The 14,995-nt window shown below is 41.0% G+C and overlaps 1 protein-coding gene across 4 annotated transcripts in view; it reads right to left on the bottom strand.

Annotated features, from left to right (window-relative positions):
* Positions 1-270: 270 nt before the first annotated feature.
* The window catches only part of LOC136439495 (E3 ubiquitin-protein ligase RNF213-like), a 63,125-nt gene continuing 48,400 nt past the window's right edge, over positions 271-14,995 (bottom strand). For 2 of the 4 annotated variants that reach the window (XM_066434914.1, XM_066434913.1), the window contains exons 63-87: positions 14,563-14,768; positions 14,033-14,141; positions 13,465-13,571; positions 12,849-13,031; positions 12,296-12,550; positions 11,698-11,809; positions 11,007-11,260; positions 10,628-10,817; positions 10,051-10,167; positions 9,555-9,752; positions 9,006-9,164; positions 8,282-8,505; positions 7,748-7,901; positions 7,228-7,396; positions 6,649-6,740; positions 5,941-6,183; positions 5,299-5,440; positions 4,678-4,761; positions 3,986-4,178; positions 3,499-3,706; positions 3,036-3,110; positions 2,601-2,798; positions 2,116-2,205; positions 1,675-1,838; positions 271-1,497 (exon numbers count right to left, since the gene is read on the bottom strand). In XM_066434914.1, the coding sequence (XP_066291011.1) occupies positions 1,320-1,497; positions 1,675-1,838; positions 2,116-2,205; positions 2,601-2,798; positions 3,036-3,110; positions 3,499-3,706; positions 3,986-4,178; positions 4,678-4,761; positions 5,299-5,440; positions 5,941-6,183; positions 6,649-6,740; positions 7,228-7,396; positions 7,748-7,901; positions 8,282-8,505; positions 9,006-9,164; positions 9,555-9,752; positions 10,051-10,167; positions 10,628-10,817; positions 11,007-11,260; positions 11,698-11,809; positions 12,296-12,550; positions 12,849-13,031; positions 13,465-13,571; positions 14,033-14,141; positions 14,563-14,768 (4,104 nt within the window). In that variant the 3' untranslated portion in view covers positions 271-1,319. The remainder of the gene's footprint in view (positions 1,498-1,674; positions 1,839-2,115; positions 2,206-2,600; positions 2,799-3,035; positions 3,111-3,498; positions 3,707-3,985; positions 4,179-4,677; positions 4,762-5,298; positions 5,441-5,940; positions 6,184-6,648; positions 6,741-7,227; positions 7,397-7,747; positions 7,902-8,281; positions 8,506-9,005; positions 9,165-9,554; positions 9,753-10,050; positions 10,168-10,627; positions 10,818-11,006; positions 11,261-11,697; positions 11,810-12,295; positions 12,551-12,848; positions 13,032-13,464; positions 13,572-14,032; positions 14,142-14,562; positions 14,769-14,995) is intronic. The other 2 variants (XM_066434916.1, XM_066434915.1) reach the window with 2 other exon arrangements.

Genomic DNA, 14,995 nt, shown 5'->3' on the forward strand with positions numbered 1-14,995 from the left:
TAACATGCTCTAGGCACCGCCTTGAACACAGGACCCCCATTTTACATCCCTTCCAAAAGATGGGATGCCCTTCACAACGACCCCGGGTTTTCCCAGTTAGCAACTAATTAGAAGCAGAAACTCAATTGTGAGGCAGCTGAGCTACAGGGACGTCCCTCAAATTTCATTACGTTAAAACTTAATAACCATTAAAAACTTTATAACTGTTGCTCCTCCCCACATCCAACTTATCTATTACTTATAACATGAAAGTACATGATCGGTTTCAAATACAGAACAAAGAACAGTTTAATTTCATGAAAAGCGTTATGTTATCTATGCAGTTACAAAAAACCTTTTTTCACTGATAAGAAAACCATGTAGTAGCCACTAACATCGGGCACTTTTACAGGACGAACCAGTTTTCTACTATTAAGTCAAGATAAAAGAAATACTCTGCACCATGCCCCATGCACATGGGAGCTTTGCATTGGTATCTTTGCATTTCTTCGGAATCCTCTAAGTCTTGGTTCATCACACTGGTCAGTGCAAAAAAAGAAGAAAGATGCGAACAAACTAATTATCCTAACAAACACAATACAATGAATGATGGATATTTCTCGTGTACTCAAACATACTGGTTGTGAGATCTCACTAAACCTGGATTGACTTACCTAAAGGAAATATCATCCTTTGCAAACTTCTCTATAGTTACAAGCCATCTACTTGTATCATTCACATTTCATGACTTGTTACTTAATGTACCTATCCCTACGTGTCCTGGAATGTTCATTCTTCATACCATATTTTCCACGAATCTTGGTGATATTCTTTTCGCCACTTCATGTCAATTTTGCACGTGTTTCATGTTAGACATAGGGTTCTGCCTCCAACAACACAAAGTCAAACATGAGTTAACATTACTTACATGTAATACTCTCAACCTGACCTTAACACACTCTACATAACAGCTACATAATAGTAACAGTTACTACTATCTTTTACACTGTAAGGACTTTAAACACATTCACAATTTTTGTTCCTTCCAGATACTATCTTTCAAGTCTTCTTATATCAATACATACATGTGTACATGTGCTGTTTTGTTAGCAATCATCATCTTAATGCTATGTTAAAGTAAACATATATTTCATGTAAATCACGCAGACATTTCTATAATATATCATATACATGTTGCATCATTGCAGAACAAATGGTGAGTCAGACTTATAATCTGACAAAAAGGTAAACAAACAATAACATTTATACAGAACGTTCTAGAGCTTTTAGTACATATCCTTTATACATGTACATGATCGTCATGTAGTTTCTTTGGTCTCTCAGTGTCGCAGCCTGTTTGCATCTCTCCCTTGGTCCTCGTGTGGTCTGTACCTCGCCACCATCCTCCATGTGTAGTAAGCATGCTTGAGCAGGATGGTTGGTGGAAAGTGCTCGTCTAACCCTTCCACTTCAGGAGTGTCCTTGTCATCAATGTAGGCACTCAAGGTAGAGAGCATGCTATGCAGGAAATAGTGTGGAGACTCTTTAATTCACAACTGTTAACATAAGTAAGTCAGCTTTTAAATCTGTGAGCCACAAAATCAATTTAAAAAAAATCTCTCCCTAAAACAGATGAAGTCATGCACCATTGCTTATTCTAGTTTTTTAAAAGAAGTAAATGCCAGTCAAGTTTACCTCCACTCTGGAAGCCTAGTTTGTTCCTCTGCAACAGCGATGAGCTCATACAGTTCAGCCAGTAGGGTGTCTACATTGATGTGTCGCAAGGCCTCCTTCAGTGTCTTGGTCTCAGACTTGTCAAGTTTCTCATTGTACTGCTTAGGCATATCTTCAAATGGATCCTGTTAACAAAGAAATGACAATTCTTGTCTTTTAGTTTTATGTTCTTACAGTCACTGTGGTAGGTGTGCAGTCCATTATATTTCAATACAGATTCTTTGGTTACAGAGTTGGGCAGTAGGGAGAAGGTTGAAAGAACTTTAAACAGATAGATCAAGCACAACATATATTTCAAATAGGTGAACAGTAACAAACATCAGTGTAATTAATTTCTCATTTCAGTCTGACATATTGGATGAATCTTGATAACAAGCAAGAAAATGCTGAGTGTACACCCACCTGTCCATTTTCCAGCGACATCCTTGCTCGCTGTACAGCCAACAGTTGCCATAGAGACAGGATGTGTTTGAGACGACAGTGCTGGTTGGCCTGAGCAATCAGAATTGTTCATTAATATGTCATCATCGAAAATTAAGAACAAACAAACAAAAAAATTAATTACAATACTGTAGATACAATACTGTGCCTCTTCTTCATGAAATAATGACAACACAAAATCAACATGTGTTTTTGTGCTTCAGTATTATTTCCACTGTAGACATAAAAACAAATTCCTCCTTTACAATCCTACCAGAAAATCAAATCCCCACAAAAAGGAACAAATTTACATTATCAACACATTGCAAAAGTCCAATAAATTGAAGATATTTACAATCGCCCTCATGTACAGTTACCAATTGGCCACAACTTCAGCTGCAACTAGCAAGAAATCATGAAAGAGAATTCTATTACATGTATTCATGTTCAATTCATGACAGTCTGACCTTGTCGCTGTGTAACCCTGCAGTTGCCTTCATTTTCAACACCCTGTGCAAGTACTCCCTAAGGGGGGTATTGGGGTCTCCTCCCGTAGTTGCCAAGAAGATCAAGGCAATGTCCACAGCAGCCAGAGAGGAGCAAACATTGGTGAGAGTCCCCAACTCTTGGAGGATGTGCATCTGAACAGCTTTAGATAAAGGCTCCTGAAAGAAAAGTGAACAAAATGGTGAATTGTAGCAAGATACAATGACTTCAAGGAGATGACATTTGTACCGCTGACTTTTGATGCTTTCTAGCAGTGAAGTATTCATGGATCAGTTACTTGTATGTCTATTGCTTTTACACCACTGGAAATGATACAAATAACGCCTTAGTTATATAGCAGATTTTAAGAAAATACAGGTGGCAGCCAATGTTGACCCCTCCAATTTTGAACATACCTGTGGGACCTTGTCTCTCAAGGACTTGTACATAGCAACATTCTTGGTCTCTTGTCTGAAGACAAATGTTTCAAACTGGAAAAAGGAAGTGCACATTTATATCAATGACAACATCAAAAAGAAAATTACAAATAAGATATATTTACAACAACACAAAGTCATGTCATTACAAATTGCATAATACAGCATGTTTGGAAAGGTTGCCATTCAATGTGGCATCAGTATTATTACTGCATATCACAACGTTTTACAAGGATTCCGACATCAAATTTACTAAGGCAACCACAATAGATGCCTGTTTTACTCTTGGAGTCACATTCGTAGGGATATGCTTTATTCTTCAGTGCAGAGCTCGAGGTGGACTGTTACACACAGATTTTTCAGGTTTGAGTCAAATCAACTTAAAGGTCTTCAATGCAGGTTCAAATCTACATTTGCAAGAGGTTAAAGGTGAGATTCTCACCTCATCGTTAATCCTCGGTTTTCCTGAGACAAACCGTTCCACCAGCTGTCTCTCCAGCGCAGGGAGGTCATATTCCACCCTGGTGCCCTCACCAACAGCCAGGGAGTAGCAGCAGTGGGACAGCACCAAGGGCAGGAGGTCCTGTTCAGGGTGGCAGGCCACTACATGGGCACTGTTCACATCACTCAGCAGCACAGACCTACCACTGCTGGGGAGAGATAGACAAACAAGCTTTACACACACATGTAACACACACACATGTAACACACACACACACACACACACATGTAACACACACACACACACACACACACACACACACACACACACACACACACACACACACACACAAATATTCAGTTTTTGCAATGCTGCTGTCTGAATGACGCGTACAAAAAAACAACAACTATGGACTTAACAATAATGTCTACATCAAAGTATAGCAACAACACAAATGCAATTGAAAAAGTCCTGTATATACGCATACCTTGAGTTCTGTACCGCTGCATGGCCCTGAGTCTCCTGTACAAAACTGTTGTGTGCGTTGGCCAGGAACAGGACCAGCGCTGTGGAGCAGGAGGTCGGAGCGACTGTCCTCTTGATGGGGAGGAGGTGGTACAGGCTGGTCCTAATGGGGTCAAAGGTCTTCTGGCACAGTTCTCTCGGCACTGCCTGGGATGCTGAGGAAGTGAAAAATAAAAAAAACCTTAGCATACAGAACTTTGCAACTCTGGCAAGGCACTGAATCAACATGTACACATACATGTACATCTCCCACCCTTGATTCAGTCCTGTAGTTTATCTGAAACAAGAAATATACCAAACATGCACGACATGTCATGACATCAGTGAATGGGATAAGCTTCTTCCTGCCAACATACCCTTTATCCAACATTAAATTTGGTATCAAAAGACCATTGCAGCAAGCTGAAGATTATATATGCACTATATCCATCTATTTAGGAAAGCACTGCTTTTCCAGTCTTGTAATTACTGCAGCAGCAGAAAACAGTGGACTACTACTAGTTACTGGTTCTGGCCTGATGAATCAGTAAATGGTTTAACTGTCTCCCTGCTAACTTAACTCAAATTTGATATCAAAAGGCTATCACAGCTAGCTGATGGCTAAACAGGCACTACTTCAACAGTTAAGTGCTACTTTTCCAGTCCTGCACTTACTGGTTCTAGCCAGCAGGTGGCGTGTCAGGTTCCATGCGACACGGAAACTCTCGACAAGCAGGCGGAACTCCTCATACACAGCACCTGTGGAGAACGAGCCACTGTTAGAAGATCTGTTGTAAGAGGTACAAAATGCAAATTGCTTCACCAAAATGACAAAGAAATTTCTTTTCATAAGATTTGAGGCTAATGCATTATGATTTTTCAGACTATGTATAAATTGCAACAACATGAAGTTGTTTTGGCAAGTCTTTAGCAGCAAATGTTAAAACTTACAAAATTTACAAAATAATGATTTCAGGGCTTATCTTGTCTACCAGACACATACCATACACAGTAGACCAACTATTTACGAATATAAATAAATGGAGTATGTTAAGTTTAAGATTCATTTGTAGAAGATGATTGTGATACAAAAGATGTCGGTTAGCTGAGGAATGAATAAACTTTCACATTGATGAAGGTTAGACATCCAGGTACAACAAAAAGCAGTTAATCAAGCATCTGGATGAAATTTGGAAATGGCCAGATGTTTCAGGTAGCATCCACTACCTTTCGTCAGTGACACTGTGGAATACACTCTAATATACACATTTGCAGTAGAGTTGCTGTTCATCTCACCTTCAGGTTGTTTGTTGAGGAAGTCGCTAATCTTGATGGACATCGCCTCAGCGACGTCGATGTGTCCCTGGTACTGGGTGATCAGCAGCCTCTGCAGACGGAGGATGTCAGGCAGGTGTCTCATGGCCTCAAGCACCTCTTTCTACATCCAACATAAAGGAAAGGGAGTTGGTAAGACTGTCATCACACATAAAATTTATTCACTGTTTGCACAAGGTGTAAGATATGTAAAGGACAAGGCTGAATGTAGAACAACATGTACCTGTATGTCCCCAAAATGGAATACCACTTGAAACTACAAGTTCAAGAACTTCAGATCTATAGCAGCTACTTTTTCAAGGTTTACGATGACTGCACTGGTTTGTCAGTCTTTAATCGATTCCAAAACTATAGACTATCGAGGAAATAGTAGATCAAATTAACAACAATAAGAAGTAAATAATTATATACTGTACATGTACTGTCTAGAAGTATAATATACATGCTGCAAATTCATCTTTCTTTGAGGGGACTTAATTTTGTGGCAGGGGGTGAAACAATTTGCAGTACCATAATTATATGTTATAGAGATGTCGCCACAACATTAAACACAGAAATCATTTCAAGATTTGCAGTAAGAGCTGGTGCAACAAATCTGTGTACCTCAGCGAGGAACTTCTCCAGCACCGGCAGCTGCAGCTGGTTCTCAGCCATGGTCTGAGTCAGACTCTCCAGGTTGATCTGCGGCCGGTGTCTCCACATCTCGGGCAGGTCCGCCAGTCTGTCCAGGTTCAGCCTCTCCGTGGGGGTCACGACCTCGGACAGGAGCTGCAGCAGCGGGTTGTTGCTGAGGCGGTCGTCGTTGTGTAGCGCCATGTTGGCTTGCTGAAGCATGGCATCCAGACCCTATATAGTACAAGGCCAGAGTCAGTATACAAAACTAGAAACTATGGAAACTTCCTTAGTCATCAAATTTTGTCTAGTCTAGACTAAAATCTTGAAATGCTAAGCCTTTAGCACTCTGAAGTAGCTGTTTGGCACCCAATACCCTATTGGTTACAGAGTTAGGCAGCAGGGAGAAGGTTAAATTTAGCACCATATTTTACATGCATTACTATATTCAGCAAAGTTGGCTTCGAGCAGTGGACCTGTTATCATGTCAAACAGTTGTTGAGTTATGGTATGGATAAATAAGTGTATGGGGAGTTACAAAACTCTTTGCATGTAGTATAACAGTTTCAAGAATGAAATCTCGAATCAAAAGCAAACCTATCTCTATCACTTCTTCAATTACTTGCTTCTTAGGAATATTTCAAACCTATGTTAGGAGACATTGAATAAGTCCAGGTGTATAGAAAATTCCATCCTTACCTGGTGGAGGATGGGGTTGACACATGTTGCCATGAAGATTTCCTCCCATCTCCTCCTGCTGTCCTTAGAGGACCAGTCTCCTGCAGCTGCTGCTGTAGGTAAAAAAAGCAACACCAGATGGTTATTACTGGTACTTATCATCAGTTATAATAATGCCAACTAGACGTTTCAAAATTCAAGTGAAAGCAACAAGGATGATTGCAGTTGTAGTATGTTACTACCACCACAGAATACAGTACATCATCACAAGCAACAATCACTAATCAATGCAGTTAAGTACTTGCTTCAACCACTTAATACATGTATATGAACATATTTTTAAGATACATTAAGTTTGAAAACAAGAGAACTAAGAATCTGATATCAATACTTGTTAGGATGCAAAGGAAACACTGCACAGCAAAATCATACTAGTGTACTTCACTTTGTATCCTTTAGAACTTAACCATTGAATCAACCTAATGTCAGTATGTTTTTGTACATGTAATTAAAGGCACAATGAATTGGTTGCCTTTTATCATGCTGCAACATAACAAATCCAAGACATGTTTCAAGTCGAGGGACTTTCGTCTTCCTTACCCTGTACTCCAGGTGTGAGAAGGTTGTGCAGTATCAGGTGCATGAACAGGGCTGCGTCGTCTGCACTCCTCCCAAGGGCACGGCCAAGCTGCTGAAGGTCAAGTTCAAGGTGACGCCACAGGAAATCCGAGGGGTTAGGTGGTCTTGGGTCGATCACATTTGCAAAGCCCTAAAAACATGAGGGGCAATGGAATTTAAGTTGTTATTATGGCAGAAATCCCCCCAAAAAAGTGAATAAGGTATCCTCATCATCAGTCATCAATGTCTACATGTATAGGTTGCATACTTCAGATCTTGAAACTTTTACTGTAATCAATACAATTGTTTATGCCTTCTAGCTTGAAGTTCACATGTTTCTTGGGATAAGGAGACTACTTCCTTTCTACAAACCTATGGCCAGATTTCCCTGATGTCTTTTCAAAATCTTGATACTTTCGTCATTTACCAATAAATAGCAAACATATTGACTAGTCTTACGTGATGATGAAACTGAGAGGTATGACATAACGCCTGGTCCTACCTGAGGATTGTTGGTGGCAGCCTTGACCATAGCTGCATGCATGACCAGTCTGACCACACAGGTGGCCACAGTGGACAGGGCTCGCTCAGCGATGGGTACAGCCGGCCTGGTGGCTGCAGGGCCCAGGATGTGCCCAGGTCGGGTGGCATCATTGCTGAAGAAATCAGGGAATCAAAGCAAAAGAAAATCAGAAATGAGTCAACTGAGTTTCACATGTTGGTCTTGGCATTACTATATACCTGGTACATGATATATATAATCAAAAGGTGAGTCACTGTCTGTAAAAAGACCCTGAGCAGCAACTGAAGATCATGCACAATGTTTCCTGCGACAATTTTCCGCCAACAAGACCGAGTATATCACCATACACAATATCACAGTGACTGCTCTTCTTGGTTGTCTATCATAGAACATGTACTATCTACCTCCCGATCTATCATGACTAACTAGCAACCAACCATTTCTACCAAAGCCAGGTTGAGTAGCTAATAAACCATAAGAGAAGACAAGCAAATTGTATAAACTTGTGCTCACTTCCTAGCAGCTTGCAATCCCTGGACAGGGCGATGGTTGACCCCCCCGATAGCCGCCCCACAGTCAGGACAGCGGCTTTGCTCCATGGGCTGACCACACTCGCCGATGGGGTAAGGGTGTCCATTAACACACTGGAACCAGTGCAGCGGCTGTGCTTCACGCTCCCCTAGTGCCCGACGTGCCTCCATCAAGACATCTTCCGGCATAGTTGGGAAGTACGAACGCTGAAAGGTGTAAAGATTTAGTACTAAGAAACATAGGAAGAGATACCATGTAACATAGCGCTAACCAGTGTTGTCCGATTTGTTCAAAATGCTATTTTGTACGTAGAAAAAGCGCCAAACACACAAGAAGAAATATCAGCTCTTCCACAGAGATCAATGCATGGTCTGTAACGTTTTTCTTTGCCTGTTTACGCCATGCGAGGATGGTCTATACATAATGTATACTGAGGTCTGTAGTGAAAAATTGTGCCAGGATAACATCTTGTTGTTCACTTATTATTTCTCCTTCTAGTGCAGTCCACTTCAAAGAAATAGACTCAGCAAATATTTCCAATAGGTGGGTAAAGTAGTCTGCAAATTAAACACAGTAAAGAAAAAAAGAGTGGATATTTTTAGACTGTTGTAATAGCATCTGTACTATTTAGAAGCAAAAATGTACAAGCAAAATGATTATGATTGCACACACAAGTACAATTCTTCGCCGAACTGGTCAAACCTACAGCATGGTTCTGTGGGTTCTGCAGGAGGGTTTGTAGTGGCAGTAGAACGCCCCCTACACCGGTGCCCAGAACTGCAGCAGTGTGGATCACAAGCGCTGACAGGGTTCTCTGGATCGGAGGCTGGTTTAGTGTCACTGACAGTAAAAGGTTACCACCACCCTGGAAGAACAAAGGCAAAAGAATATAAGAAATTTTAAACAACCATGCTACTGTGAATCTAGCCATGAGCTTATGAATCCATGTAAATTTCAACCACTAACATTGACATCTTCAACAATATCATCTACATTGTAAATATTCCTGACTAGTATTGTGTATCAAGGAATAGAGCAGTAATACAGTAAGGAAAGGGGATTCCATTAGGTTACATACACTGAAACTGATAAACCTATCATAATCAGAACCAGGATTTGAACCTATGCCCTGACTTTACAATGCTCTATTAAAAAGGTACTTTTAAGTTTAACACTGACCGACAGATAGTTGGGTTTAATTAAGTAAATTTCAATATGGCAACAACATGTTAATCTCCAAGGCCAACCTACTCACCTGGTTGTTTGTCAGCAGTTCTAGTGCAAGCTGCTTGTTGGCCAGAAGGGGAGAGTCATGCAGATACTGGTGGCAGACTGTGATGTAGTCCCGGGTAGGATGGCGGGCCTGGTTGGAGTTGGCTCTGGAAACTGTGACCTCTCGGTACAACGACAGCAGGAGCTGAACTTCTCGCACATTGCCAGGTATGTTTATAGCCTTGGGACAAAACAAGACATATTGAATTTATCGCCAGAAAAAAGTACAGACTCTGAGACAAATTTGGCATATAAGTTGGAAAACTGTGTGCTTTTGAGAGAGAGATTGAGAAGTATTCTCATGGACATATAGTACAATGCGTGAATTTGTAATTTGAACATTTTTACTGTGTATCAACTGAAAAGGTAACAAAACATGATTGCACAGGTACATGTAAGTCAGGCAGCTAAGGATGGCCTACATAAAAGCAGACAATACAAACCTAAAACAGTGTAATAGATACCGGTAAGAGACTGACCTGGAGGACAGTGTTGACAGCTTCCATGTTCTTACTGACCATAGACTTGGCCAGTTCTTCCCTCAGCTGCCGGTACTGCTCTCCACACACAATGAAACGATCTGGGATGATCTCCTCCTATCAATGGAAAAATAATTGAATACATGGCAGTCTGATCTACATGTGTATGTACATGCATGATTCAATTGTTTGAAAGCTCATTCATATTTTTGACACAGTTTTCATAAATAATCACAAAATTGCTGCTCTAAATTAAATATAAGCTAAGATCAAAGCTTTCAGATTTTAAATTGTAATCAGAAAATAATGGTCTGTGAGAAAAGTTTTATAGCTGACACGGTTCATAGTACAAAGCTTCTGCTTTGAATAGAAATATTGCCTAAGATAAATAGGAATCTCTAAAAACCATCATAAGGGAATGAAGGGCTAGCAACCTCTCCCTGTAAAAACATACCCTGCTACAGAAACAGCAAGGAAACTTGCTGACATACATGTATGTGCCACTAGGCACTAAAAGGTGAACAACAACAAAAACCATCCTGCTACCCAGATACTACATGAATCATTCTGTACTGACCTTCCCACCCCTGGCCTCCGGTGGGATGACCCACTGCAGGTGCTGGTGCACCTGTGCCTGTTCCGTCACGCTCAGCAGGCTGTCCATTCCGCAGCTGCGGTACAGCTGCTTCAGCAGGAACACCTGCGGCCACCTCCACTGCAGCTGCTCGCACAGCCGCCAGGCCTGGTCCAACAGCCTCTTGGTCAGTCTGTTGGTGTTGAGAAAAGGGTGTGATACGCTGAAGGGCTGTTATAACGGCTATACATATACTGATACAGAAAATTTTTTTTTCCAGTATCACTGTGACAGTAACTAGTTTTAAAGTTGGCCTTAGCACACCTTGAGACAGAGATCATCATCATCAGAAATGACAAGGCAGAGATACATGTAGCTTTACCTATAATGTGTCTGAACCATCAGTTTCTTCTCCACTTGTACTGAGAGGGCCTGCTGTCCATGGTACTTATGCAGGAGCTGTGCACCGACCGAGAGCCCAAACCGTATGTTGGCAATGAACAGCAGCGTGGCCACAGATAGGCCTGGAGCGTTCCTCTGTGCCTGCCTGCCAGCCTGCTGTAGTTTGGACACAGCAACTTCAACCATGGCTGTCTCTGTGTCATGGGACTGGGCAGCTTCTTGTTTGTAAGAGTCCTGAGATGTTAAAGGAGAAACAGCACATAAAACATCGTTATATCTTTGTAAATATGATCATAATACTTAACGTTTCGGACCGTATTTGCAGCAGAGTTACAGCAACTCCTAGCTGCAGAGTATAGCACCAGTCATTATTGCCCTGAGGAAGGTGACAGACGGTCACCAAAATGTTGGCTGTTGTATAAATCCTTGGTTGTGTATACAGAATTTTGATACTCCTTGGTTCATGCAGTAATACTTCTTCGTTCTAGGGTCATCTGAACAAATAAATGTTACAAGCTTAAAGCAGCTTTTCATCTCCTGACTATGATGGCCAGTCAGTTACACTGAATTCATTTTGTATGCTTTGGCAGTGCAAAAATATATACAAGTAATGAAAAGGTCTGTATGTGTATTTGTGGCCAGTAGTAATGTACTGTAGATGACGGTTTTACCTCCATACACTGGATGAAGATGACCAAGAGTTCAATGACCTCTTTCTTGTCTACCACAAAGTCCCTGGCAGCCTGGAGGTACTTCTCCATGTGATCAATGACTTCCTGGGAACTGTAGAAAGACAAGCACACATCTCACGTCATTGCAAATATCCCAGATGTATTGACTTAACCTTTAGCAATTTGGCACCCAATTCCCTATTCGTTACAGAGTTAGGCAGCAGGGAGAAGGTTAAGACTACAATTAACTAAAATTCCATAAAACACAAGGAGACATACATGTAGTATTACCAGTAATTGTTACACAATGTAGAATACTGTTTTTTTCAATTAAACCTGTCTCTTCAGTCAAACTTGTACCAGTCACCAGCTTTGTATGCGGACAACCTAGCCATTGTGGCCACTTTTTAGCCCCTTGAGTGGTTACTATATATTAGACACACAGGTCTGTATTTGTAACTTAAAGTATATGTTGTGGTTTAAAGATGGTTAAACATGGTAATGATATGTGTAACATTAGGGACTCATACACAGGATATTCTGGCATATCTTTACTCAGTACTACATTAAGTTGACTGTGTCCGGATAACAGACTCACTTTGCTCGTAGCAGGAGTTGCAGCAGGAATGAGCGGATGACCGGTGTCTGGTCGATGCAGTCGTCCTCAAATGGTGTGAACTGCTTGGTCTTGGCAGCCGTTCCTTCTTGGCTCCTTCTCACCACATAGTTCAAGAGCATTTCCACCACGCCGGCCTCCGGAGGTGTGCCGCCGGCGAAACAGAAGCGAGACACCAGCTCCATGAAGAAAGAGTTGCAGCAGCGCCTGTAGGCATTGTGCTTCTCAACTGCCTCCCTGGAGATTTACAAGTTAGGACAACGTTTGCAAAAGGTTTTATGTACTTCACTAGTTGGTCAAATTTTCTTGAAGCGCTTCATCATTGTCAAGCAAGGTAAAAATATCTTATTAATTGTAAATTGTACTTAAGTTAGTTTTAGATTTTATTACTTTATCATACTACATGTATGTTTTGTTTATGTATGTCTGCAGGGCATATTGAAAACCACCCTAGTCATAATATGTTGTCCCTCGTTAGCATATTGGAAATAAATATTGTTTCTGCATCAAATGTAAGACAAAAGTTATTAGTAACCTGCATTCCAAGGTAACAGTAAACTGGAAATCTTCAGGCACTGCAGCACGACACAGTGGACAACTCAGTTTATCAGGAGTCAGCCATCTCCGCAGGCACTGCTGGCAGCCGACATGGTCACATGGCAGCTTCACAGGCTCCCTCAACCCCTCTTTGCAGACCATACAGTCTCGAACCCCTCCACTGTAAAGGAGGCAAAGAATCAAAGCAAATGAGCCATAGATTTTTTTAAACCTGTTCTGACCTGAGAGACTTCTAAAATGAAATGGTCCTTGTCACATCACGCTACATAAGAAACTGAATAATATCTGTATCTGATTCTGTATAGCCGGTATAACTGCATTTTGGCGTAACAGTACACACCAGCTTTGCAGGCACGCAGCATGGCAGCAGCTGGATATATCAAACTGAACGACCTGTCATACCTAACCTTTGCACATCTGACTGGAAGCATTGTTACAGTGCCAGTGGTTGTTGTCCTATACATCATAGATCATAGTTCAGTTTAGTTCATCCTAGTTGTCTAGATCTGGTAACACAATGTATAGCCTCCACGACACCTTGTCGCACATAGAGGTGGCAGTTATTTGTTTTCCAACCCAAAGAAATCTCTCACCTGAAGTGTTTTATCCCAGCCTGACTATTGCAGGACTTCAGAAACCTTTCAACCTTCTTCATGGTCTTCACACTTTTGAAGTCATTCTGAGGTTCATTGCAGAGGACCTAGTGAGTGAATAAACAAATTCATCAATTCACTTTCTTTCAATGCACATGTACAAGTCATGTATCAGTACAATGTTGCTATATAAACACTACTTGAGATAAGAAAAGCAAGTACAAAAATTTGACACAAGTGTATCAAATCAACATACTGCTCAAAATACTGCTTCTCCAAAGACTTTAGAGTTATTTGCACAGTAGCTTTTGAACCCTTGACAGAATGTATAATATTAAAATATCATGTATTATGCAAAAATGTAATTTGGTGGGTTCCCCTTAAGCAAGCACTATTAGAGTTTCTTTGGACATGATTACAAACCTTACACTTTAAATTCTATACTGGGACAAATTAGAAAGGAACAAACAGGGAGGAAGGCTTTGTGGTGATGGAAGTGAAAACTATAAGGCCGACATACAAAATGGACAATATCTTGTTCCTAAATATCTTTACAAAAAAGGCCAACCTTCCACAGCACTTCCATCTGCTTGGTGCTGAGTGACTCCTCACTGTCAGCTGCTGTGAACATGTGCTCCATGAACATCTGTAGGGTCTGTAGTCTAATCCACAAGAATCTATGAAAAGATACAGGTACATGTGTAGGCTTGAAGTCTATCCAATCACATCACAACCATCATGGTTTTTATCCTAATTTGCACCAAAATTTACATGTCTTTAAATGAAAACAACCCAAGGCTATTATTGCCTTGCTATCATTAAAAATCAGCAAAAAAACTACAACATGTACATGCATGTACATGAAGCATGGCATCATCACTGCATAGGTATGCAATCTTTCTTCACAGAAAATTTGGAAATGGATGCCATCTAAATAGTTCACTTAATTGTCCTTCTGAAATCTTTTTGAAAAATTTCTATATATATGACATCAATTGAAATGATGACAGTGGTAACAATCCTGTTAACTGTTTAAGATCAACATATTATTGTTATAAGACTTGGCTACTTGGAGGATATTAACTATAAACTCTTTACCTTGCCATGTGTACTTGAGTCAGGCTCTTCTCCCCGTAACACCCACTGTTATCAGGGGAGGCAGCAGCAGCGAAGACCCGCTCCACCACAGGAGCCACACACAGCATCCTCCCCAGCCAGGTCTGCCGGCCTGCGGGGGTGGTCACGTCGTGTGCGTCCGGTGTCAGGCCCTCCAACACGGCCAGCACAGCTGCCGTGTCAACAGTCTGTAGAAGTGTAAGTAAAAATTCTGTATCTGTATCTTTATAGCCAGTATAACCGCCCTTCGGCGTATCACACCAGCTTTGCAAGTAGCAGCTGGTTATATTACACTGAATGGCTTGTCACACCTAGTCTTTGCACATCTGACTGCAACCATTCTTTAAAGCTATTTTAGTGAGGATGCTCCTACAGTACTTGATGACAACGAGTTCCATTCTACTATGAAAATACA

The sequence above is a fragment of the Branchiostoma lanceolatum genome, chromosome 8 (assembly GCF_035083965.1).
Source record: "Branchiostoma lanceolatum isolate klBraLanc5 chromosome 8, klBraLanc5.hap2, whole genome shotgun sequence".
In the NCBI taxonomy this organism is placed as follows: domain Eukaryota; kingdom Metazoa; phylum Chordata; class Leptocardii; order Amphioxiformes; family Branchiostomatidae; genus Branchiostoma; species Branchiostoma lanceolatum.